This window comes from Heterodontus francisci, chromosome 3 (assembly GCF_036365525.1).
Source record: "Heterodontus francisci isolate sHetFra1 chromosome 3, sHetFra1.hap1, whole genome shotgun sequence".
Lineage (NCBI taxonomy): Eukaryota > Metazoa > Chordata > Chondrichthyes > Heterodontiformes > Heterodontidae > Heterodontus > Heterodontus francisci.
The window spans coordinates 193159131-193177727 of NC_090373.1; the positions used below are offsets into that span (position 1 = coordinate 193159131).

General features: G+C 57.1%; 1 protein-coding gene across 1 annotated transcript; it reads left to right on the forward strand.

The window, feature by feature from the left end:
• The first annotated feature begins 391 nt into the window (after positions 1–391).
• Positions 392–16941, forward strand: cnih4 (cornichon family member 4). The gene is made up of 5 exons (XM_068019726.1): positions 392–522; positions 4825–4893; positions 5474–5586; positions 15416–15556; positions 16727–16941. Exons 1-5 carry the CDS (start codon positions 454–456, stop codon positions 16752–16754), a joined length of 420 nt encoding a protein of 139 aa, XP_067875827.1. The 5' UTR covers positions 392–453; the 3' UTR covers positions 16755–16941.
• The last annotated feature ends 1656 nt before the right edge of the window (positions 16942–18597 follow it).

Consider the following 18597-nt stretch of genomic DNA (forward strand, 5'->3'; position numbering starts at 1 on the left):
ATGTTTAATTCTTTTTAAAATTGTCTCACCGGACCCCGCCCCATGTAAGACAGAATTTGTAACGTGGTTCCCGCTGGCAAAAACTTTGGACACCCCTGACTTAGCCTGCCCAAGTATCTGTGAAGCCTCCTTGCATCCTCCTCACAACTTTCCTGTCTAGTTTTGTGTCATCAGCAGATTTGGAAATATTACATTTAGTCCCCACATCCAAATCATTAATATTTATATTTGTTATAGCTGGTGTTGCCCAAATAAATAAACCCTTTCTTTCTCAACCGGAACCTTTCTTGCGCTCCTTCGGGTGCCTCATAAATGTTGCACGCTGTGCGGGGCGGAAGTGGTTGCTGGTGCAGCAGTTATCCAGGTCCCCCGGGGCGGAAGTGTCTTTTGGGTTGCTGGCGGCCAGTGGTGGCACAGGGATCCTGCTCCCCCGAGCCTCAGGCGGAAGTGAAAATGGAGGCGTTGGTTTTCATTGTGTCGCTGGTTGATTGCTGTACCCTGATTTTCATGGCGGTTTATTTCGTATCCTTTCAATCTGGAAGGAAAGATGGAATCTCTGGGAGCAGTTTGATAAATGGATCATGGCCAGAAACTGAGAGGTGCAGGGAGAGTGAGAGGAGTCAGAGAGGACAGGAAGAAGGAGGGGACAGAGAGTGGAGTGGAGTGGAGTGGGACAGAGAGTGTGGAGGGGGGGGACAGAGAGTGGAGTGGGGGGACAGAGAGTGGAGTGGGGGGACAGAGTGGGGTGAGGGGGGGGACGGAGAGGGAGGGGACAGAGAGTGGGGTGGGGGGGACGGGACAGAGAGTGGAGTGGGGGGGGGGGACAGAGAGGGAGAGGCAGGGGACAGAGAGGGAGAGGCAGGGGACAGAGAGGGAGAGGCAGGGGACAGAGAGTGGGGGGGGGGACAGAGAGTGGGGGGGGACAGGACAGAGATTGGGGGGGGGGGACAGAGAGTGGGGGGGGGGACAGAGAGTGGGGGGGGGGACAGAGAGTGGGGGGGGACAGAGAGGGAGGGGACAGAGAGTGGGGGGGGAACAGAGAGTGGGGGGGGAACAGAGAGTGGGGGGGGACAGAGAGTGGGGTGAGGGGGGGGACGGAGAGGGAGGGGACAGAGAGTGGGGAGAGGGAGGGGACAGAGAGTGTGGAGGGGGGGGACAGAGAGTGTGGAGGGGGGGGACAGAGAGAGTGGGGGGGGACAGAGAGTGTGGAGGGGGGGACAGAGAGTGGAGTGGGGGGGGGACAGAGAGGGAGAGGCAGGGGACAGAGGGGAGGGAGGGGACAGAGAGTGGGGGGGGACAGAGAGTGGGGGGGGACAGAGAGTGGGGTGAGGGGGACGGGACAGAGAGGGAGAGGCAGGGGACAGAGAGTGGGGGGGGGGACAGAGAGTGGGGGGGGACAGAGAGTGGGGGGGGACAGAGAGTGGGGTGAGGGGGGGGACGGAGAGGGAGGGGACAGAGAGTGGGGTGGGGGGGACGGGACAGAGAGTGGAGTGGGGGGGACGGGACAGAGAGTGGAGTGGGGGGGACGGGACAGAGAGTGGAGTGGGGGGGGGACAGAGAGGGAGAGGCAGGGGACAGAGAGGGAGAGGCAGGGGACAGAGAGGGAGAGGCAGGGGACAGAGAGTGGGGGACGGGACAGAGAGTGGGGGACGGGACAGAGAGTGGGGGGGGGGGGACGGGACAGAGAGTGGGGGGGGGGGGGACGGGACAGAGAGTGGGGGGGGGGACGGGACAGAGAGTGGGGGGGGGGGGACGGGACAGAGAGTGGGGGGGGGGACGGGACAGAGAGTGGAGTGGGGGGGGGACAGAGAGTGGGGGGGGGACAGAGAGGGAGGGGACAGAGAGTGGGGGGGGAACAGAGAGTGGGGTGAGGAGGGGGACGGAGAGGGAGGGGACAGAGAGTGGGGTGAGGGGGGGGGACGGAGAGGGAGGGGACAGAGAGTGGGGTGAGGGGGGGGGACGGAGAGGGAGGGGACAGAGAGTGGGGTGAGGGGGGGGACGGAGAGGGAGGGGACAGAGAGTGGGGAGAGGGAGGGGACAGAGAGTGGGGAGAGGGAGGGGACAGAGAGTGGGGTGAGGGGGGGGGGACGGAGAGGGAGGGGACAGAGAGTGGGGTGAGGGGGGGGGGGACGGAGAGGGAGGGGACAGAGAGTGGGGTGGGGGGGGACGGAGAGGGAGAGGCAGGGGACAGAGAGTGGGGGGGGAGGGAGGGGGAGGGGACAGAGAGTGGGGGGGAGGGAGGGGGAGGGGACAGTGGGGGGGGAGGGAGGGGGAGGGGACAGAGTGGGGGGAGGGAGGGGGAGGGGACAGAGAGTGGGGGGGGGACAGAGAGTGGGGTGGGGGGGACGGGACAGAGAGTGGGGGGGGAACAGAGAGTGGGGGGAACAGAGAGTGGGGGGGACAGAGAGTGGGGTGAGGGGGGGGGACAGAGAGTGGGGTGAGGGGGGGGGACAGAGAGTGGGGTGAGGGGGGGGACGGAGAGGGAGGGGACAGAGAGTGGGGTGAAGGGGGGGTGACGGAGAGGGAGGGGACAGAGTGAGGTGGGGGGGTGACAGGGGGAGGGGACAGGGAGGGAGGCGGAGGGAACAGAGGGGGAGGGGACAGAAAGGGAAAGAGAGAGGGAGAGGACAGAGAGGGAGGCGACAGAGGGAGAGGAGAAGCGAGTGAGGGAGAGGGAGGGAACAGAGAGGAAGAGGGAAGTGACAGAGTGAGGTGGGGGGGGACAGAGTGAGGTGGGGGGGGACAGAGTGAGGTGGGGGGGGGACAGAGTGAGGTGGGGGGGGGACAGAGTGAGGTGGGCGGCGACAGAGGGAGAGGAGAAGCGAGAGGGGACAGAGAGAGAGAGGTGGGAGGGGGGAACGGAGAGAGAGGTGTGGGGGGGGGGGAAACAGAGAGAGAGGTGTGGGGGGGGGAACGGAGAGAGAGGTGTGGGGAGGGGGAACGGAGAGAGAGGTGTGTGGGGAGGGGGAACGGAGAGAGAGGTGTGTGGGGGGGGGGGAACGGAGAGAGAGGTGTGTGGGGGGGGGGGAACGGAGAGAGAGGTGTGTGGGGGGGGGAACGGAGAGAGAGGTGTGTGGGGGGGGGAACGGAGAGAGAGGTGTGTGGGGGGGGGAACGGAGAGAGAGGTGTGTGGGGGGGGGAACGGAGAGAGAGGTGTGTGGGGGGGGGAACGGAGAGAGAGGTGTGTGGGGGGGGGAACGGAGAGAGAGGTGTGTGGGGGGGGGAACGGAGAGAGAGGTGTGTGGGGGGGGGAACGGAGAGAGAGGTGTGTGGGGGGGGGGAACGGAGAGAGAGGTGTGTGGGGGGGGGGAACGGAGAGAGAGGTGTGGGGGGGGAAGAACGGAGAGAGAGGTGTGGGGGGGGGGGAACGGAGAGAGAGGTGTGGGGGGGGGGGAACGGAGAGAGAGGTGTGGGGGGGGGGAACGGAGAGAGAGGTGTGGGGGGGGGGAACGGAGAGAGAGGTGTGGGGGGGGGGAACGGAGAGAGAGGTGTGGGGGGGGGGAACGGAGAGAGAGGTGGGGGGGAGGTGGGAACGGAGAGAGAGGTGGGGGGGAGGTGGGAAACGGAGAGAGAGGTGGGGGGGAGGTGGGAGACGGAGAGAGAGGTGGGGGGGAGGTGGGAGACGGAGAGAGAGGTGGGGGGGGTGGGAGACGGAGAGAGAGGTGGGGGGGGTGGGAGACGGAGAGAGAGGTGGGGGGGGTGGGAGACGGAGAGAGAGGTGGGGGGGGTGGGAGACGGAGAGAGAGGTGGGATGGGGGGGGGTGGGAGACGGAGAGAGAGGTGGGATGGGGGGGGGGGGAGAGACGGAGAGAGAGGTGGGATGGGGGGGGGGGGAGAGACGGAGAGAGAGGTGGGATGGGGGGGGGGAGAGACGGAGAGAGAGGTGGGATGGGGGGGGGGAGAGACGGAGAGAGAGGTGGGATGGGGGGGAGAGACGGAGAGAGAGGTGGGATGGGGGGGAGAGACGGAGAGAGAGGTGGGATGGGGGGGAGAGACGGAGAGAGAGGTGGGATGGGGGGGGGAGAGACGGAGAGAGAGGTGGGATGGGGGGGGAGAGACGGAGAGAGAGGTGGGGGGGAGAGACGGAGAGAGAGGTGGGGGGGGAGAGACGGAGAGAGAGGTGGGGGGGAGAGACGGAGAGAGAGGTGGGGGGGGAGACGGAGAGAGAGGTGGGGGGGGAGACGGAGAGAGAGGTGGGGGGGGAGACGGAGAGAGAGGTGGGGGGGGGGAGACGGAGAGAGGGAGAGGGCGGTGACAGAGTGAGAGGAGAAGCGAGTGGGGTAGAGAGAGGGGACAGAGAGGGGGAGATGGAAATGTATGAGAGGAGCAATTGTGAGTGAGTGAGGGATGTGAATGAAAGGAAGATTGTGTCAGGGAGAGTGAGTGTGAGAGGGGAAGATGGGCAATGAGAGTGAAAGAGAGAGACAGAGAAAGAAAAAGGGATACAGAAAGAAAAAGTTAGACCTGCCGAGAATAACAGGAAAAGCAGAGGGGTTGTAAGAAAAGAGGGAAATGGAGAGATAGAAACTCGAGGGAAAAGTGAGAGAGGGAGTGAGAGCATGGAAAACGGGCAGAAGATGGTGAGAAATTGAGGGAAAGGAGGAAGACGAGAAGGGAGAGAGTGGGTGAGATTGTCAAGTGGGAGAGAAGGGGAGGAAGAGAAACAGTGAAAGAGACAGGAGCTGAGGAAGGATCAGAGGCTGAAAGAAAATAAAGACAGGGAAAGGGTGCAAAACATCGAGAGAGAAAGCAACAGGGTAGGGAGAGAAAAACAAGCAGGAAGAGAGTCAGAGGTAGTGAGGGATTTCCTTGACCTGTGTAAAGATTATAACCCTGTCGGATTTAGAATGTGATTATATAAACGCCAGAGCGTGCTGCTCCAAACTGAACAAGGTGATTCCTCCACATAGGAAGCGTGTGGGGTGCGGGATGGGGTGTGTGTGTGTTGCTGAGAGATGGAAAAGCTCCCTCCAGCTGGTGCTGTTTTCCAATTGGGGATAAACAAGCAGACGACCATGAGCAGATGCTTTCTGGTCACCAATCACTCCTGTGGCATCAGCACCTTTTGGGTGGCACGGTTTGTGATTTTATGTCTGTCTTTCCTCCCCTTCTCCAACAGAGAGCTGTCATTGTGTTACTCCAGGCTGTGCGGCTGTATTGGACAACAGTACTTTCATGGACTAACTCGGTTCCTGTACAGATAGCTGCTGGGATAGTTTTCCTCTACCCAACCCAGGTTCAGTGCTCTCTGTCCTGAGCCTGGGAATTCTTACAACCCTCGTGCCTTACTGAGGGAGGCTGGCAGTGCCAGGAGGGTGGAGTCAACAAGCAGCCTGTTTGTTTTGTGAGGAGAGCAGATGCTCAGTGATTCGGCCTTCTTGTTCCCAGTTAGCTCCTGCACCTCAGTGCCCAGTGTGACTGGTTCTGAACCATCGGTTTCTCAAGATATACTGGTCTATACTTTCTCTTACAGTGGGTACTGCCCGAGCTGGTAGCTCTAGGAATTGTTACAGTGCTGATGTTCGTCTCCATGCATTGGTTCATATTCCTGCTCAATCTGCCAATAGCAGCATGGAATCTTTACAGGTGGGTGCCCGTTACTCAGTCAGCTCCGCTTTGAGTCTGGCTGGGAATCTTCACACAGCCTTTGGGCTGCTAACCCAGCAAGTAAATTTCAAGGGCCTTGTTTCCTGAATGTCCTGCACAGAGGTCGCACATCACCTTGAGGTCCACTTATAACTCAGTGGGTAACACCCGCCTCCAAGTCAGTGTGTTGTAGGTTCAACCTCCGCACCAGAGACATGACCCTATTATCCAGATTGATACATTCAGAGCAGTACTGAGGGAGAGCTGCACTGCCGGAGGGTCTGTACCGAGGGCGTGCGGCACTGCCGGAGGGTCTGTACCGAGGGCGTGCGGCACTGCCGGAGGGTCTGTACCGAGGGCGTGCGGCACTGCCGGAGGGTCTGTACCGAGGGCGTGCGGCACTGCCGGAGGGTCTGTACCGAGGGCGTGCGGCACTGCCGGAGGGTCAGTACCGAGGGCGTGCTGCACTGCCGGAGGGTCAGTACCGAGGGAGTGCTGCACTGCCGGAGGGTCAGCACCGAGGGAGTGCTGCACTGTCGGGGGGTCAGAACCGAGGGAGAGCTGCACTGTCGGAGGGTCAGTACTGAGGGAGTGCTGCACTGTTGGGGGGTCAGTAGAGCTGCACTGTCGGGGGGGGTCAGTACTGAGGGAGTGCTGCACTGTCGGAGGGTCAGTACTGAGGGAGTGCTGCACTGTCGGAGGGTCAGTAGAGCTGCACTGTCGGGGGGGGTCAGTACTGAGGGAGTGCTGCACTGTCGGAGGGTCAGTACTGAGGGAGTGCTGCACTGTCGGAGGGTCAGTAGAGCTGCACTGTCGAGGGTTCAGTACTGAGGGAGTGCTGTAATGTCGGGGGGGTCAGTACTGAGGGAGTGCTGCACTGTCGGAGGGTCAGTACTGAGGGAGTGCTGCACTGTCGGAGGGTCAGTACTGAGGGAGTGCTGCACTGTCGGAGGGTCAGTACTGAGGGAGTGCTGCACTGTCGGAGGGTCAGTACTGAGGGAGTGCTGCACTGTTGGAGGGTCAGTACTGAGGGAGTGCTGCACTGTCGGAAGGTCAGTACTGAGGGAGTGCTGCACTGTCGGAGGGTCAGTACTGAGGGAGAGCTGCACTGTCGAGGGGTCAGTAGAGCTGCACTGTCGGGGGGGGATCAGTACTGAGGGAGTGCTGCACTGTCGGAGGGTCAGTACTGAGGGAGTGCTGCACTGTCGGAGGGTCAGTACTGAGGGAGTGCTGCACTGTCGAGGGTTCAGTACTGAGGGAGTGCTGCAATGTCGGGGTCAGTACTGAGGGAGAGCTGCACTGTCGGAGGGTCAGTACTGAGGGAGAGCTGCACTGTCGGAGGGTCAGTACTGAGGGAGTGCTGCACTGTTGGAGGGTCAGTACTGAGGGAGTGCTGCACTGTCGAGGGGTCAGTAGAGCTGCACTGTCGGGGGGGTCAGCACTGAGGGAGTGCTGCACTGTCGGGTCAGAACTGAGGGAGAGCTGCACTGTCGGGGGGTCAGAACTGAGGGAGAGCTGCACTGTCGGAGGGTCAGTACTGAGGGAGTGCTGCACTGTCGGAGGGTCAGTACTGAGGGAGTGCTGCACTGTCGGAGGGTCAGTACTGAGGGAGTGCCGCACTGTCGGGGGGTCAGTACTGAGGGAGAGCCGCACTGTCGGGTCAGAACTGAGGGAGAGCTGCACTGTCGGGGGGTCAGAACTGAGGGAGAGCTGCACTGTCGGAGGGTCAGTACTGAGGGAGTGCTGCACTGTCGGAGGGTCAGTACTGAGGGAGTGCTGCACTGTCGGAGGGTCAGTACTGAGGGAGTGCTGCACTGTCGGAGGGTCAGTACTGAGGGAGTGCTGCACTGTCGGAGGGTCAGTACTGAGGGAGTGCTGCACTGTCGGAGGGTCAGTACTGAGGGAGTGCTGCACTGTCGGAGGGTCAGTACTGAGGGAGTGCTGCACTGTCGGAGGGTCAGTACTGAGGGAGTGCTGCACTGTCGGAGGGTCAGTACTGAGGGAGTGCTGCACTGTCGGAGGGTCAGTACTGAGGGAGTGCTGCACTGTCGGAGGGTCAGTACTGAGGGAGTGCTGCACTGTCGGAGGGTCAGTACTGAGGGAGTGCTGCACTGTCGGAGGGTCAGTACTGAGGGAGTGCTGCACTGTCGGAGGGTCAGTACTGAGGGAGTGCTGCACTGTCGGAAGGTCAGTACTGAGGGAGTGCTGCACTGTCGGAAGGTCAGTACTGAGGGAGTGCTGCACTGTCGGAAGGTCAGTACTGAGGGAGTGCTGCACTGTCGGAAGGTCAGTACTGAGGGAGTGCTGCACTGTCGGAAGGTCAGTACTGAGGGAGTGCTGCACTGTCGGAAGGTCAGTACTGAGGGAGTGCTGCACTGTCGGAAGGTCAGTACTGAGGGAGTGCTGCACTGTCGGGGGGGTCAGTACAGAGGGAGTGCTGCACTGTCGGAGGGTCAGTAGAGCTGCACTGTTGGGGGGTCAGTACTGAGGGAGAGCTGCACTGTCGGGGGGTCAGTTCTGAGGGAGTGCTGTACTGTCGGGGGGGTCAGTTCTGAGGGAGAGCTGCACTGTCGTGGGGTCAGTACTGAGGGAGAGCTGCACTGTCGTGGGGTCAGTACTGAGGGAGAGCTGCACTGTCGTGGGGTCAGTACTGAGGGAGAGCTGCACTGTCGTGGGGTCAGTACTGAGGGAGAGCTGCACTGTCGTGGGGTCAGTACTGAGGGAGAGCTGCACTGTCGTGGGGTCAGTACTGAGGGAGTGCTGCACTGTCGAGGGTTCAGTACTGAGGGAGTGCTGCAATGTCGGGGTCAGTACTGAGGGAGAGCTGCACTGTCGGAGGGTCAGTACTGAGGGAGAGCTGCACTGTCGGAGGGTCAGTACTGAGGGAGTGCTGCACTGTCGGAGGGTCAGTACTGAGGGAGTGCTGCACTGTCGAGGGGTCAGTCGAGCTGCACTGTCGGGGGGGTCAGCACTGAGGGAGTGCTGCACTGTCGGGTCAGAACTGAGGGAGAGCTGCACTGTCGGGGGGTCAGAACTGAGGGAGAGCTGCACTGTCGGAGGGTCAGTACTGAGGGAGTGCTGCACTGTCGGAGGGTCAGTACTGAGGGAGTGCTGCACTGTCGGAGGGTCAGTACTGAGGGAGTGCTGCACTGTCGGGGGGTCAGTACTGAGGGAGAGCCGCACTGTCGGGTCAGAACTGAGGGAGAGCTGCACTGTCGGGGGGTCAGAACTGAGGGAGAGCTGCACTGTCGGAGGGTCAGTACTGAGGGAGTGCTGCACTGTCGGAGGGTCAGTACTGAGGGAGTGCTGCACTGTCGGAGGGTCAGTACTGAGGGAGTGCTGCACTGTCGGAGGGTCAGTACTGAGGGAGTGCTGCACTGTCGGAGGGTCAGTACTGAGGGAGTGCTGCACTGTCGGAGGGTCAGTACTGAGGGAGTGCTGCACTGTCGGAGGGTCAGTACTGAGGGAGTGCTGCACTGTCGGAGGGTCAGTACTGAGGGAGTGCTGCACTGTCGGAGGGTCAGTACTGAGGGAGTGCTGCACTGTCGGAGGGTCAGTACTGAGGGAGTGCTGCACTGTCGGAGGGTCAGTACTGAGGGAGTGCTGCACTGTCGGAGGGTCAGTACTGAGGGAGTGCTGCACTGTCGGAGGGTCAGTACTGAGGGAGTGCTGCACTGTCGGAAGGTCAGTACTGAGGGAGTGCTGCACTGTCGGAAGGTCAGTACTGAGGGAGTGCTGCACTGTCGGAAGGTCAGTACTGAGGGAGTGCTGCACTGTCGGAAGGTCAGTACTGAGGGAGTGCTGCACTGTCGTAAGGTCAGTACTGAGGGAGTGCTGCACTGTCGGAAGGTCAGTACTGAGGGAGTGCTGCACTGTCGGAAGGTCAGTACTGAGGGAGTGCTGCACTGTCGGGGGGGTCAGTACAGAGGGAGTGCTGCACTGTCGGAGGGTCAGTAGAGCTGCACTGTTGGGGGGTCAATACTGAGGGAGAGCTGCACTGTCGGGGGGTCAGTTCTGAGGGAGTGCTGTACTGTCAGGGGGGGTCAGTTCTGAGGGAGAGCTGCACTGTCGTGGGGTCAGTACTGAGGGAGAGCTGCACTGTCGTGGGGTCAGTACTGAGGGAGAGCTGCACTGTCGTGGGGTCAGTACTGAGGGAGAGCTGCACTGTCGTGGGGTCAGTACTGAGGGAGAGCTGCACTGTCGTGGGGTCAGTACTGAGGGAGAGCTGCACTGTCGTGGGGTCAGTACTGAGGGAGAGCTGCACTGTCGTGGGGTCAGTACTGAGGGAGAGCTGCACTGTCGTGGGGTCAGTACTGAGGGAGAGCTGCACTGTCGTGGGGTCAGTACTGAGGGAGAGCTGCACTGTCGTGGGGTCAGTACTGAGGGAGAGCTGCACTGTCGTGGGGTCAGTACTGAGGGAGAGCTGCACTGTCGTGGGGTCAGTACTGAGGGAGAGCTGCACTGTCGTGGGGTCAGTACTGAGGGAGAGCTGCACTGTCGTGGGGTCAGTACTGAGGGAGAGCTGCACTGTCGTGGGGTCAGTACTGAGGGAGAGCTGCACTGTCGTGGGGTCAGTACTGAGGGAGAGCTGCACTGTCGTGGGGTCAGTACTGAGGGAGAGCTGCACTGTCGTGGGGTCAGTACTGAGGGAGAGCTGCACTGTCGTGGGGTCAGTACTGAGGGAGAGCTGCACTGTCGTGGGGTCAGTACTGAGGGAGAGCTGCACTGTCGTGGGGTCAGTACTGAGGGAGAGCTGCACTGTCGTGGGGTCAGTACTGAGGGAGAGCTGCACTGTCGTGGGGTCAGTACTGAGGGAGAGCTGCACTGTCGTGGGGTCAGTACTGAGGGAGAGCTGCACTGTCGTGGGGTCAGTACTGAGGGAGAGCTGCACTGTCGTGGGGTCAGTACTGAGGGAGAGCTGCACTGTCGTGGGGTCAGTACTGAGGGAGAGCTGCACTGTCGTGGGGTCAGTACTGAGGGAGAGCTGCACTGTCGTGGGGTCAGTACTGAGGGAGAGCTGCACTGTCGTGGGGTCAGTACTGAGGGAGAGCTGCACTGTCGTGGGGTCAGTACTGAGGGAGAGCTGCACTGTCGTGGGGTCAGTACTGAGGGAGAGCTGCACTGTCGTGGGGTCAGTACTGAGGGAGAGCTGCACTGTCGTGGGGTCAGTACTGAGGGAGAGCTGCACTGTCGTGGGGTCAGTACTGAGGGAGAGCTGCACTGTCGTGGGGTCAGTACTGAGGGAGAGCTGCACTGTCGTGGGGTCAGTACTGAGGGAGAGCTGCACTGTCGTGGGGTCAGTACTGAGGGAGAGCTGCACTGTCGTGGGGTCAGTACTGAGGGAGAGCTGCACTGTCGTGGGGTCAGTACTGAGGGAGAGCTGCACTGTCGTGGGGTCAGTACTGAGGGAGAGCTGCACTGTCGTGGGGTCAGTACTGAGGGAGAGCTGCACTGTCGTGGGGTCAGTACTGAGGGAGAGCTGCACTGTCGTGGGGTCAGTACTGAGGGAGAGCTGCACTGTCGTGGGGTCAGTACTGAGGGAGAGCTGCACTGTCGTGGGGTCAGTACTGAGGGAGAGCTGCACTGTCGTGGGGTCAGTACTGAGGGAGAGCTGCACTGTCGTGGGGTCAGTACTGAGGGAGAGCTGCACTGTCGTGGGGTCAGTACTGAGGGAGAGCTGCACTGTCGTGGGGTCAGTACTGAGGGAGAGCTGCACTGTCGTGGGGTCAGTACTGAGGGAGAGCTGCACTGTCGTGGGGTCAGTACTGAGGGAGAGCTGCACTGTCGTGGGGTCAGTACTGAGGGAGAGCTGCACTGTCGTGGGGTCAGTACTGAGGGAGAGCTGCACTGTCGTGGGGTCAGTACTGAGGGAGAGCTGCACTGTCGTGGGGTCAGTACTGAGGGAGAGCTGCACTGTCGTGGGGTCAGTACTGAGGGAGAGCTGCACTGTCGTGGGGTCAGTACTGAGGGAGAGCTGCACTGTCGTGGGGTCAGTACTGAGGGAGAGCTGCACTGTCGTGGGGTCAGTACTGAGGGAGAGCTGCACTGTCGTGGGGTCAGTACTGAGGGAGAGCTGCACTGTCGTGGGGTCAGTACTGAGGGAGAGCTGCACTGTCGTGGGGTCAGTACTGAGGGAGAGCTGCACTGTCGTGGGGTCAGTACTGAGGGAGAGCTGCACTGTCGTGGGGTCAGTACTGAGGGAGAGCTGCACTGTCGTGGGGTCAGTACTGAGGGAGAGCTGCACTGTCGTGGGGTCAGTACTGAGGGAGAGCTGCACTGTCGTGGGGTCAGTACTGAGGGAGAGCTGCACTGTCGTGGGGTCAGTACTGAGGGAGAGCTGCACTGTCGTGGGGTCAGTACTGAGGGAGAGCTGCACTGTCGTGGGGTCAGTACTGAGGGAGAGCTGCACTGTCGTGGGGTCAGTACTGAGGGAGAGCTGCACTGTCGTGGGGTCAGTACTGAGGGAGAGCTGCACTGTCGTGGGGTCAGTACTGAGGGAGAGCTGCACTGTCGTGGGGTCAGTACTGAGGGAGAGCTGCACTGTCGTGGGGTCAGTACTGAGGGAGAGCTGCACTGTCGTGGGGTCAGTACTGAGGGAGAGCTGCACTGTCGTGGGGTCAGTACTGAGGGAGAGCTGCACTGTCGTGGGGTCAGTACTGAGGGAGAGCTGCACTGTCGTGGGGTCAGTACTGAGGGAGAGCTGCACTGTCGTGGGGTCAGTACTGAGGGAGAGCTGCACTGTCGTGGGGTCAGTACTGAGGGAGAGCTGCACTGTCGTGGGGTCAGTACTGAGGGAGAGCTGCACTGTCGTGGGGTCAGTACTGAGGGAGAGCTGCACTGTCGTGGGGTCAGTACTGAGGGAGAGCGGCACTGTCGTGGGGTCAGTACTGAGGGAGAGCGGCACTGTCGTGGGGTCAGTACTGAGGGAGAGCGGCACTGTCGTGGGGTCAGTACTGAGGGAGAGCGGCACTGTCGTGGGGTCAGTACTGAGGGAGAGCGGCACTGTCGTGGGGTCAGTACTGAGGGAGAGCTGCACTGTCGTGGGGTCAGTACTGAGGGAGAGCTGCACTGTCGTGGGGTCAGTACTGAGGGAGAGCTGCACTGTCGTGGGGTCAGTACTGAGGGAGAGCTGCACTGTCGTGGGGTCAGTACTGAGGGAGAGCTGCACTGTCGTGGGGTCAGTACTGAGGGAGAGCTGCACTGTCGTGGGGTCAGTACTGAGGGAGAGCTGCACTGTCGTGGGGTCAGTACTGAGGGAGAGCTGCACTGTCGTGGGGTCAGTACTGAGGGAGAGCTGCACTGTCGTGGGGTCAGTACTGAGGGAGAGCTGCACTGTCGTGGGGTCAGTACTGAGGGAGAGCTGCACTGTCGTGGGGTCAGTACTGAGGGAGAGCTGCACTGTCGTGGGGTCAGTACTGAGGGAGAGCTGCACTGTCGTGGGGTCAGTACTGAGGGAGAGCTGCACTGTCGTGGGGTCAGTACTGAGGGAGAGCTGCACTGTCGTGGGGTCAGTACTGAGGGAGAGCTGCACTGTCGTGGGGTCAGTACTGAGGGAGAGCTGCACTGTCGTGGGGTCAGTACTGAGGGAGAGCTGCACTGTCGTGGGGTCAGTACTGAGGGAGAGCTGCACTGTCGTGGGGTCAGTACTGAGGGAGAGCTGCACTGTCGTGGGGTCAGTACTGAGGGAGAGCTGCACTGTCGTGGGGTCAGTACTGAGGGAGAGCTGCACTGTCGTGGGGTCAGTACTGAGGGAGAGCTGCACTGTCGTGGGGTCAGTACTGAGGGAGAGCTGCACTGTCGTGGGGTCAGTACTGAGGGAGAGCTGCACTGTCGTGGGGTCAGTACTGAGGGAGAGCTGCACTGTCGTGGGGTCAGTACTGAGGGAGAGCTGCACTGTCGTGGGGTCAGTACTGAGGGAGAGCTGCACTGTCGTGGGGTCAGTACTGAGGGAGAGCTGCACTGTCGTGGGGTCAGTACCGAGGGAGAGCTGCACTGTCGTGGGGTCAGTACCGAGGGAGAGCTGCACTGTCGTGGGGTCAGTACCGAGGGAGAGCTGCACTGTCGTGGGGTCAGTACCGAGGGAGTGCTGCACTGTCGTGGGGTCAGTACCGAGGGAGTGCTGCACGGTCTGAGGGTCAGTACCGAGGGAGTGCTGCACTGTCTGAGGGTCAGTACCGAGGGAGTGCTGCACTGTCTGAGGGTCAGTACTGAGGGAGTGCTGCACTGTCTGAGGGTCAGTACTGAGGGAGTGCTGCACTGTCTGAGGGTCAGTACTGAGGGAGTGCTGCACTGTCTGAGGGTCAGTACTGAGGGAGTGCTGCACTGTCAGAGGGTCAGTACTGAGGGAGTGCTGCACTTTCGGAGGGTCAGTACCGAGGGAGTGCTGTTCCATTGGAGGTGTCGTCTGTCAGTTGGGAGGTTAAACTGAGCCCCCATCTGCTGTCTGACTTGAATGTAAAAGGTCACACAGCCACAGGAAAAGCTCAGGTGTCCTGCCCAATAATTATTCCTCAACCCGTCAAGAAGGGCTGCACTGAGATGCAGAGGGATCTGGATGTTCCAGTGCATGAATCACAAAAGGTTAGTATGCAGGTACAGCATGTAATTAGGAAAGCTAATAGAATGTTACTGTTTATTGTGAGGGGTATTGAATAAAAAAGTAGGAAGGTTATGCTTCAGTTATACAGGGCATCAGTGAGACCACATCTGGAGTACTGTGTACAGTACTGGTCTCCTTATTTAAGAAAGGATGTAAATGTGTTGGAAGAATTTCAGAGGAACTTTACTAGACTAATAATTGGAATGGGCGGTTTGTTTTATGAGGAAAGATTGGACAGGTTCGGCTTGGATCTGCTGGAGTTTAGAAAAATAAGAGGCGACTTGATTGAAACATAAGATCCTGAGGGGTCTTGACAGGGTGGATGTGGAAAAGATGTTTCCCCTTGTGGGAGAATCTAAAACTAGGGGTCACTGTTTAAAAATAATGGATCACCCATTTAAGATAGATGTGAAATGTTTTATCTGAGGGTCGTGAGTCTTTGGAATTCTCTTCCTCAAAAGGCAGTGGAAGCAGAGTCTTTGAATATTTTTAAGATAGAGGTAGATTCTTGATAAACAAGGGGGTGAATGGTTATCAGGGGTAGGTGGAAATGTGGAGTTGAGATTACAATCAGATCATCCATGATCTTATTGAATAACGGAGCAGGCTCGAGGGGCCTACTGCTGCTCCTAATTCGTATGTAACCAATATCACAAAAACAGGATGAAAGTTTCCGCTGATAATGAGTTGCTATTTGTGACCTCTTGCTGGTCGCACAATGGCGGATGCATTTGACCACACGCTCAGCAACTGCTCTTCGAAGTAACTCTAGTGTATGTGAAGTGTTTGGGAAATTTCCAAATGACCGGTGGTGATGGAAGCCAAGTTAGTGGAACAAACCCAGAATGGTTTGTTTTATTCTTGTTATAAAGATTTTCCTCGCTGCCAGTTTCTGTGTTGATGCTGACTCACAAGGTAGATACGAATGAGCAAATCTTCCCGACAGCCAGCCTGTCTGGTGAAAGCCCACTGTCCCCCATTGGAGTAGTGAAAGAATGACTGGTCAGAAGTCACCAATCAGCATGTTTCAGGTGATGAGCAGAGTGGAGAATAGTGAATGCATGGCCTGACATTAAGATGGAGCAAAGAGGAGGACACATTGACTTCGAACCTGGGATGGGTTGTGCAGCAGTGAAAGTCTGAGTTTGGAAATTAGGCACATTGCATATGTGTTTTATCTTGAGCAGTTGTGAGGTCAGTAAGTGCATGTTATCCCTTACTCTGCCCTAGGTACCTGGCAGTTCCTTGTGGTAATGTGGGAATCTTTGACCCAACTGAGATCCACAATCGTGGACAGCTCAAGACTCACATGAAGGAGGCGATGATAAAACTAGGATTCCACCTCCTCTGCTTCTTCATTTATCTGTACAGGTGAGTGTGTTGCCAATGTCAACAGCCGCAAGGGGCTGGGGTAATAGAGTTATAACACTGTGTCCGATACAGAGGGTGGAATGTGTAATACAGAGAGTTAAACACTGTGTCCGATACCGAGCGTGGAGCGTGTCATAGAGTTAAACACTCTGTCCGATACAGAGGGTGGAGTGTGTAATACAGAGAGTTATAACACTGTGTCCGATACAGAGGGTGGAACGTGTAATACAGAGAGTTATAACACTGTGTCCGATACAGAGGGTGGAGTGTGTCATAGAGTTAAACACTTTGTATTACACATTCCACCCTCTGTATCGGACAAAGTGTTTAACTCTATGACACACTCCACCCTCGTTATCGGACAGAGTGTTATAACTCTCTGTATTACACATTCCACCCTCTGTATCGGACAGAGAGTTATAACACTCTATTACACATTCCACCCTCGTTATCGGACAGTGTTATAACTCTCTGTATAACACGCTCCACAGAGAGTTATAACACTGTCCGATACTGAGGGTAGAGTGTGTAATACAGAGTTATAACACTGTCCGATACAGAGTGTGGAGTGTGTAATACAGAGTGTTATAACTGTCCGATAACGAGGGTGGAGTGTGTAATACAGAGAGTGGAGTGTGTAATAGAGAGTTATAACACTGTCCGATACTGAGGGTATTACACGCTATAGGAAGGACATGGTTGCACTGGAGATGGTGCAGAGGAGATTCACCAGGATGTTGCCTGGGCTGGAGCATTTCAGCTATGAAGACTGAAAAGGCTAGGGTTGTTTTCCTTAGAGCAGAGAAGGCTGAGTGGGGGGGATCTAATTGAGGTATACAAAATTGAGGGGCATAGACAGAGTAGATAGGAAGAAACTTTTTCCCTTAGCGGAGGTGTCAATAACCAGGGGGCTTAGATTTAAGGTAAGGGCAGCTCAGCACCACCTTCTTGAGGGCAATTAGAGATGGACAATATACACTGGCCTAGCCAGCGATGCTGACATCGATGTGCATGATGGAAAGAGTTACAATGTGGTCTGATATTGAGGATGAGGTGTGTAATGGGGAGAGTTGTAACAGACAGTGGGGTGATCTATTCCAGTTTGCTACTCAGCTTCTTACTCCAGATAATTGTGAAAGCCAACAATCTGCTGCTGTTTTCCTTTTGCAGTATGATCCTGGCTTTGATAAATGACTGACACTGTTGTGGACCCCCCTCAATGGCAACGCGCTCGAAGTACAGACCAGGGACTGTTGCTCCCGCTCAGTTCTGTTCACTTGGAAGTTCTCAAGTACAAGAAAAGGATGCATCATGCAGTTTATTTTTTGGACATGATTCAAATGTGTTTTGAAATTATTTTTTAAGCAATAAAAGTTACTGTTTAAAAGGAAGTTGTTGATTCCCAGTTTGACTTATCAGGGAGAGATTTCCCATTGGCCCTTGCAGCACAGGCATTACCTGAATTGTACTTAGTGGGATTGGATTGCCAGAATGACCCTCAGTACCCTTGGGTTCAGGAAGGAACAATCCAAGCTGAGCTCCTCCTCCATCAACAATCGACAATGGTTTTATGGTTGCCATTAGACAAGCTTTTAATTCTAGATTTTTTTTTATTAATTGAATTCAAATTTCACCCTCTGCTGTGGTGGGTTTCGAACCCATGTCCCAAGAGCCTGGGGGGGTCTGGATTACTAGTTGTGACAATACCACTGTCTCAAGTATGTCTCTCACTTGCTGCAGAAGTTTCTACCTTTTGCTTTTTCCCATCTGCATCAGATAAATATTAGTCAGATGATGTCCCCTGTAATTGTTGTGCACTGCCCCTTCATCATCCTTCTCAATTTTTACATGAAGCAGAATGGCATGGCTAACCAACACCTCACCACCATCAACCAGCTGAGTGGGCCTGCCCACACCTAGTTCCATTCCTTTCTATCTAATTGTAGCCAGAGAAGCACCGATGGTGGTTTATTTCCCCACCTGGACCATTGCCTCTGGTGTTCCTCAATAGTGTGAGGACTCTGCATCATGGCAGTCATGAGCTGTGAAATTTGGATTCTAAATTACATTTGGCCAGTTCTGTCCAGGGAGGGAGGGGATGAGTGAGGGATTGGGGGCTTCAAGGTGTGTGTGCTAATCAAATCACCTTAATGCTGATGGTTAGTTTGAACACAAGATTAAAAATGTAAACACAATTCATATTGCACTGTGTAGTCCTGCAGCCACAGCTCCTTTTTATCAAGAGTACTTTTTTCAATACAGTGTGGGAGTGCTGGGCACTAAGTGCTCCAACACCAAGCCAGGCAGTGAGCCAATGATAAGTGAATCTCTGCAACACAATGGGTGTTTAAGCAGGTGCTGCCCTGGTCAATGTTTCTTTCTGTACATCATCACCGATGGACTAGTCTCACGGCAGTTAGTGGGACCTTGCTGTTACCTGCATAACAGTTTGCGCACTTCAAGTGGTCAGTCGGGGCAGAATCCCCCACTTTCCCTGTCTGTCTCTTTCTCTCTCTGTCTCCCTAACTATGTCACTGACTGACTCACTCACACCCTATGTCTCTCATTGTGTCTTTTCTCTCACTCACTGTTCCCATTAACAAATAGTACAAGGACTGGAGGACACAGATTGGAAGTTTTGGGCAAAGGATGCAGGGGGAGTATGAGGAAGCACTTTTTTTTTTTACACAGCGAGTGGTAACGACCCGGAATTCGCTGCCCATAATTACTTCAAGAGGAAGTTGGATGACCACCTCAGAGAAATAGACTTGCAAGGCTACAGGGATCGAGCTGGGGAGTGGGACTGATTGCATAACTCGATGGGCCGAATGACTCTGACTCTAATCGACAGAGTGCAAGTGTTGAGAGGAGTTCCTGACGAGAGAACAGCATACTGAAAGAATATACTACAGATTATTACTCAACTGAGGGGTGGAGGACAGGCTTATAGACATCAGCTGCACTTCAGAAGCTCAGGCAAGTGGTCAATCTGCATAGCTAAGCCTCGGCAGGGAGTTTCTACAGACCATGAAGCATCATAT

Coding starts and splice junctions, on each gene's coding strand:
- cnih4 (XM_068019726.1), top strand. CDS start 454: ATGGAGGCGTTGGTTTTCATTGTGTCGCTGGTTGATTGCTGTACCCTG. Junction 4,894..5,473: donor GCTGCTCCAAACTGAACAAG/GTGATTCCTCCA, acceptor TTTCTCTTACAG/TGGGTACTGCCCGAGCTGGT. Junction 5,587..15,415: donor GCAGCATGGAATCTTTACAG/GTGGGTGCCCGT, acceptor ACTCTGCCCTAG/GTACCTGGCAGTTCCTTGTG.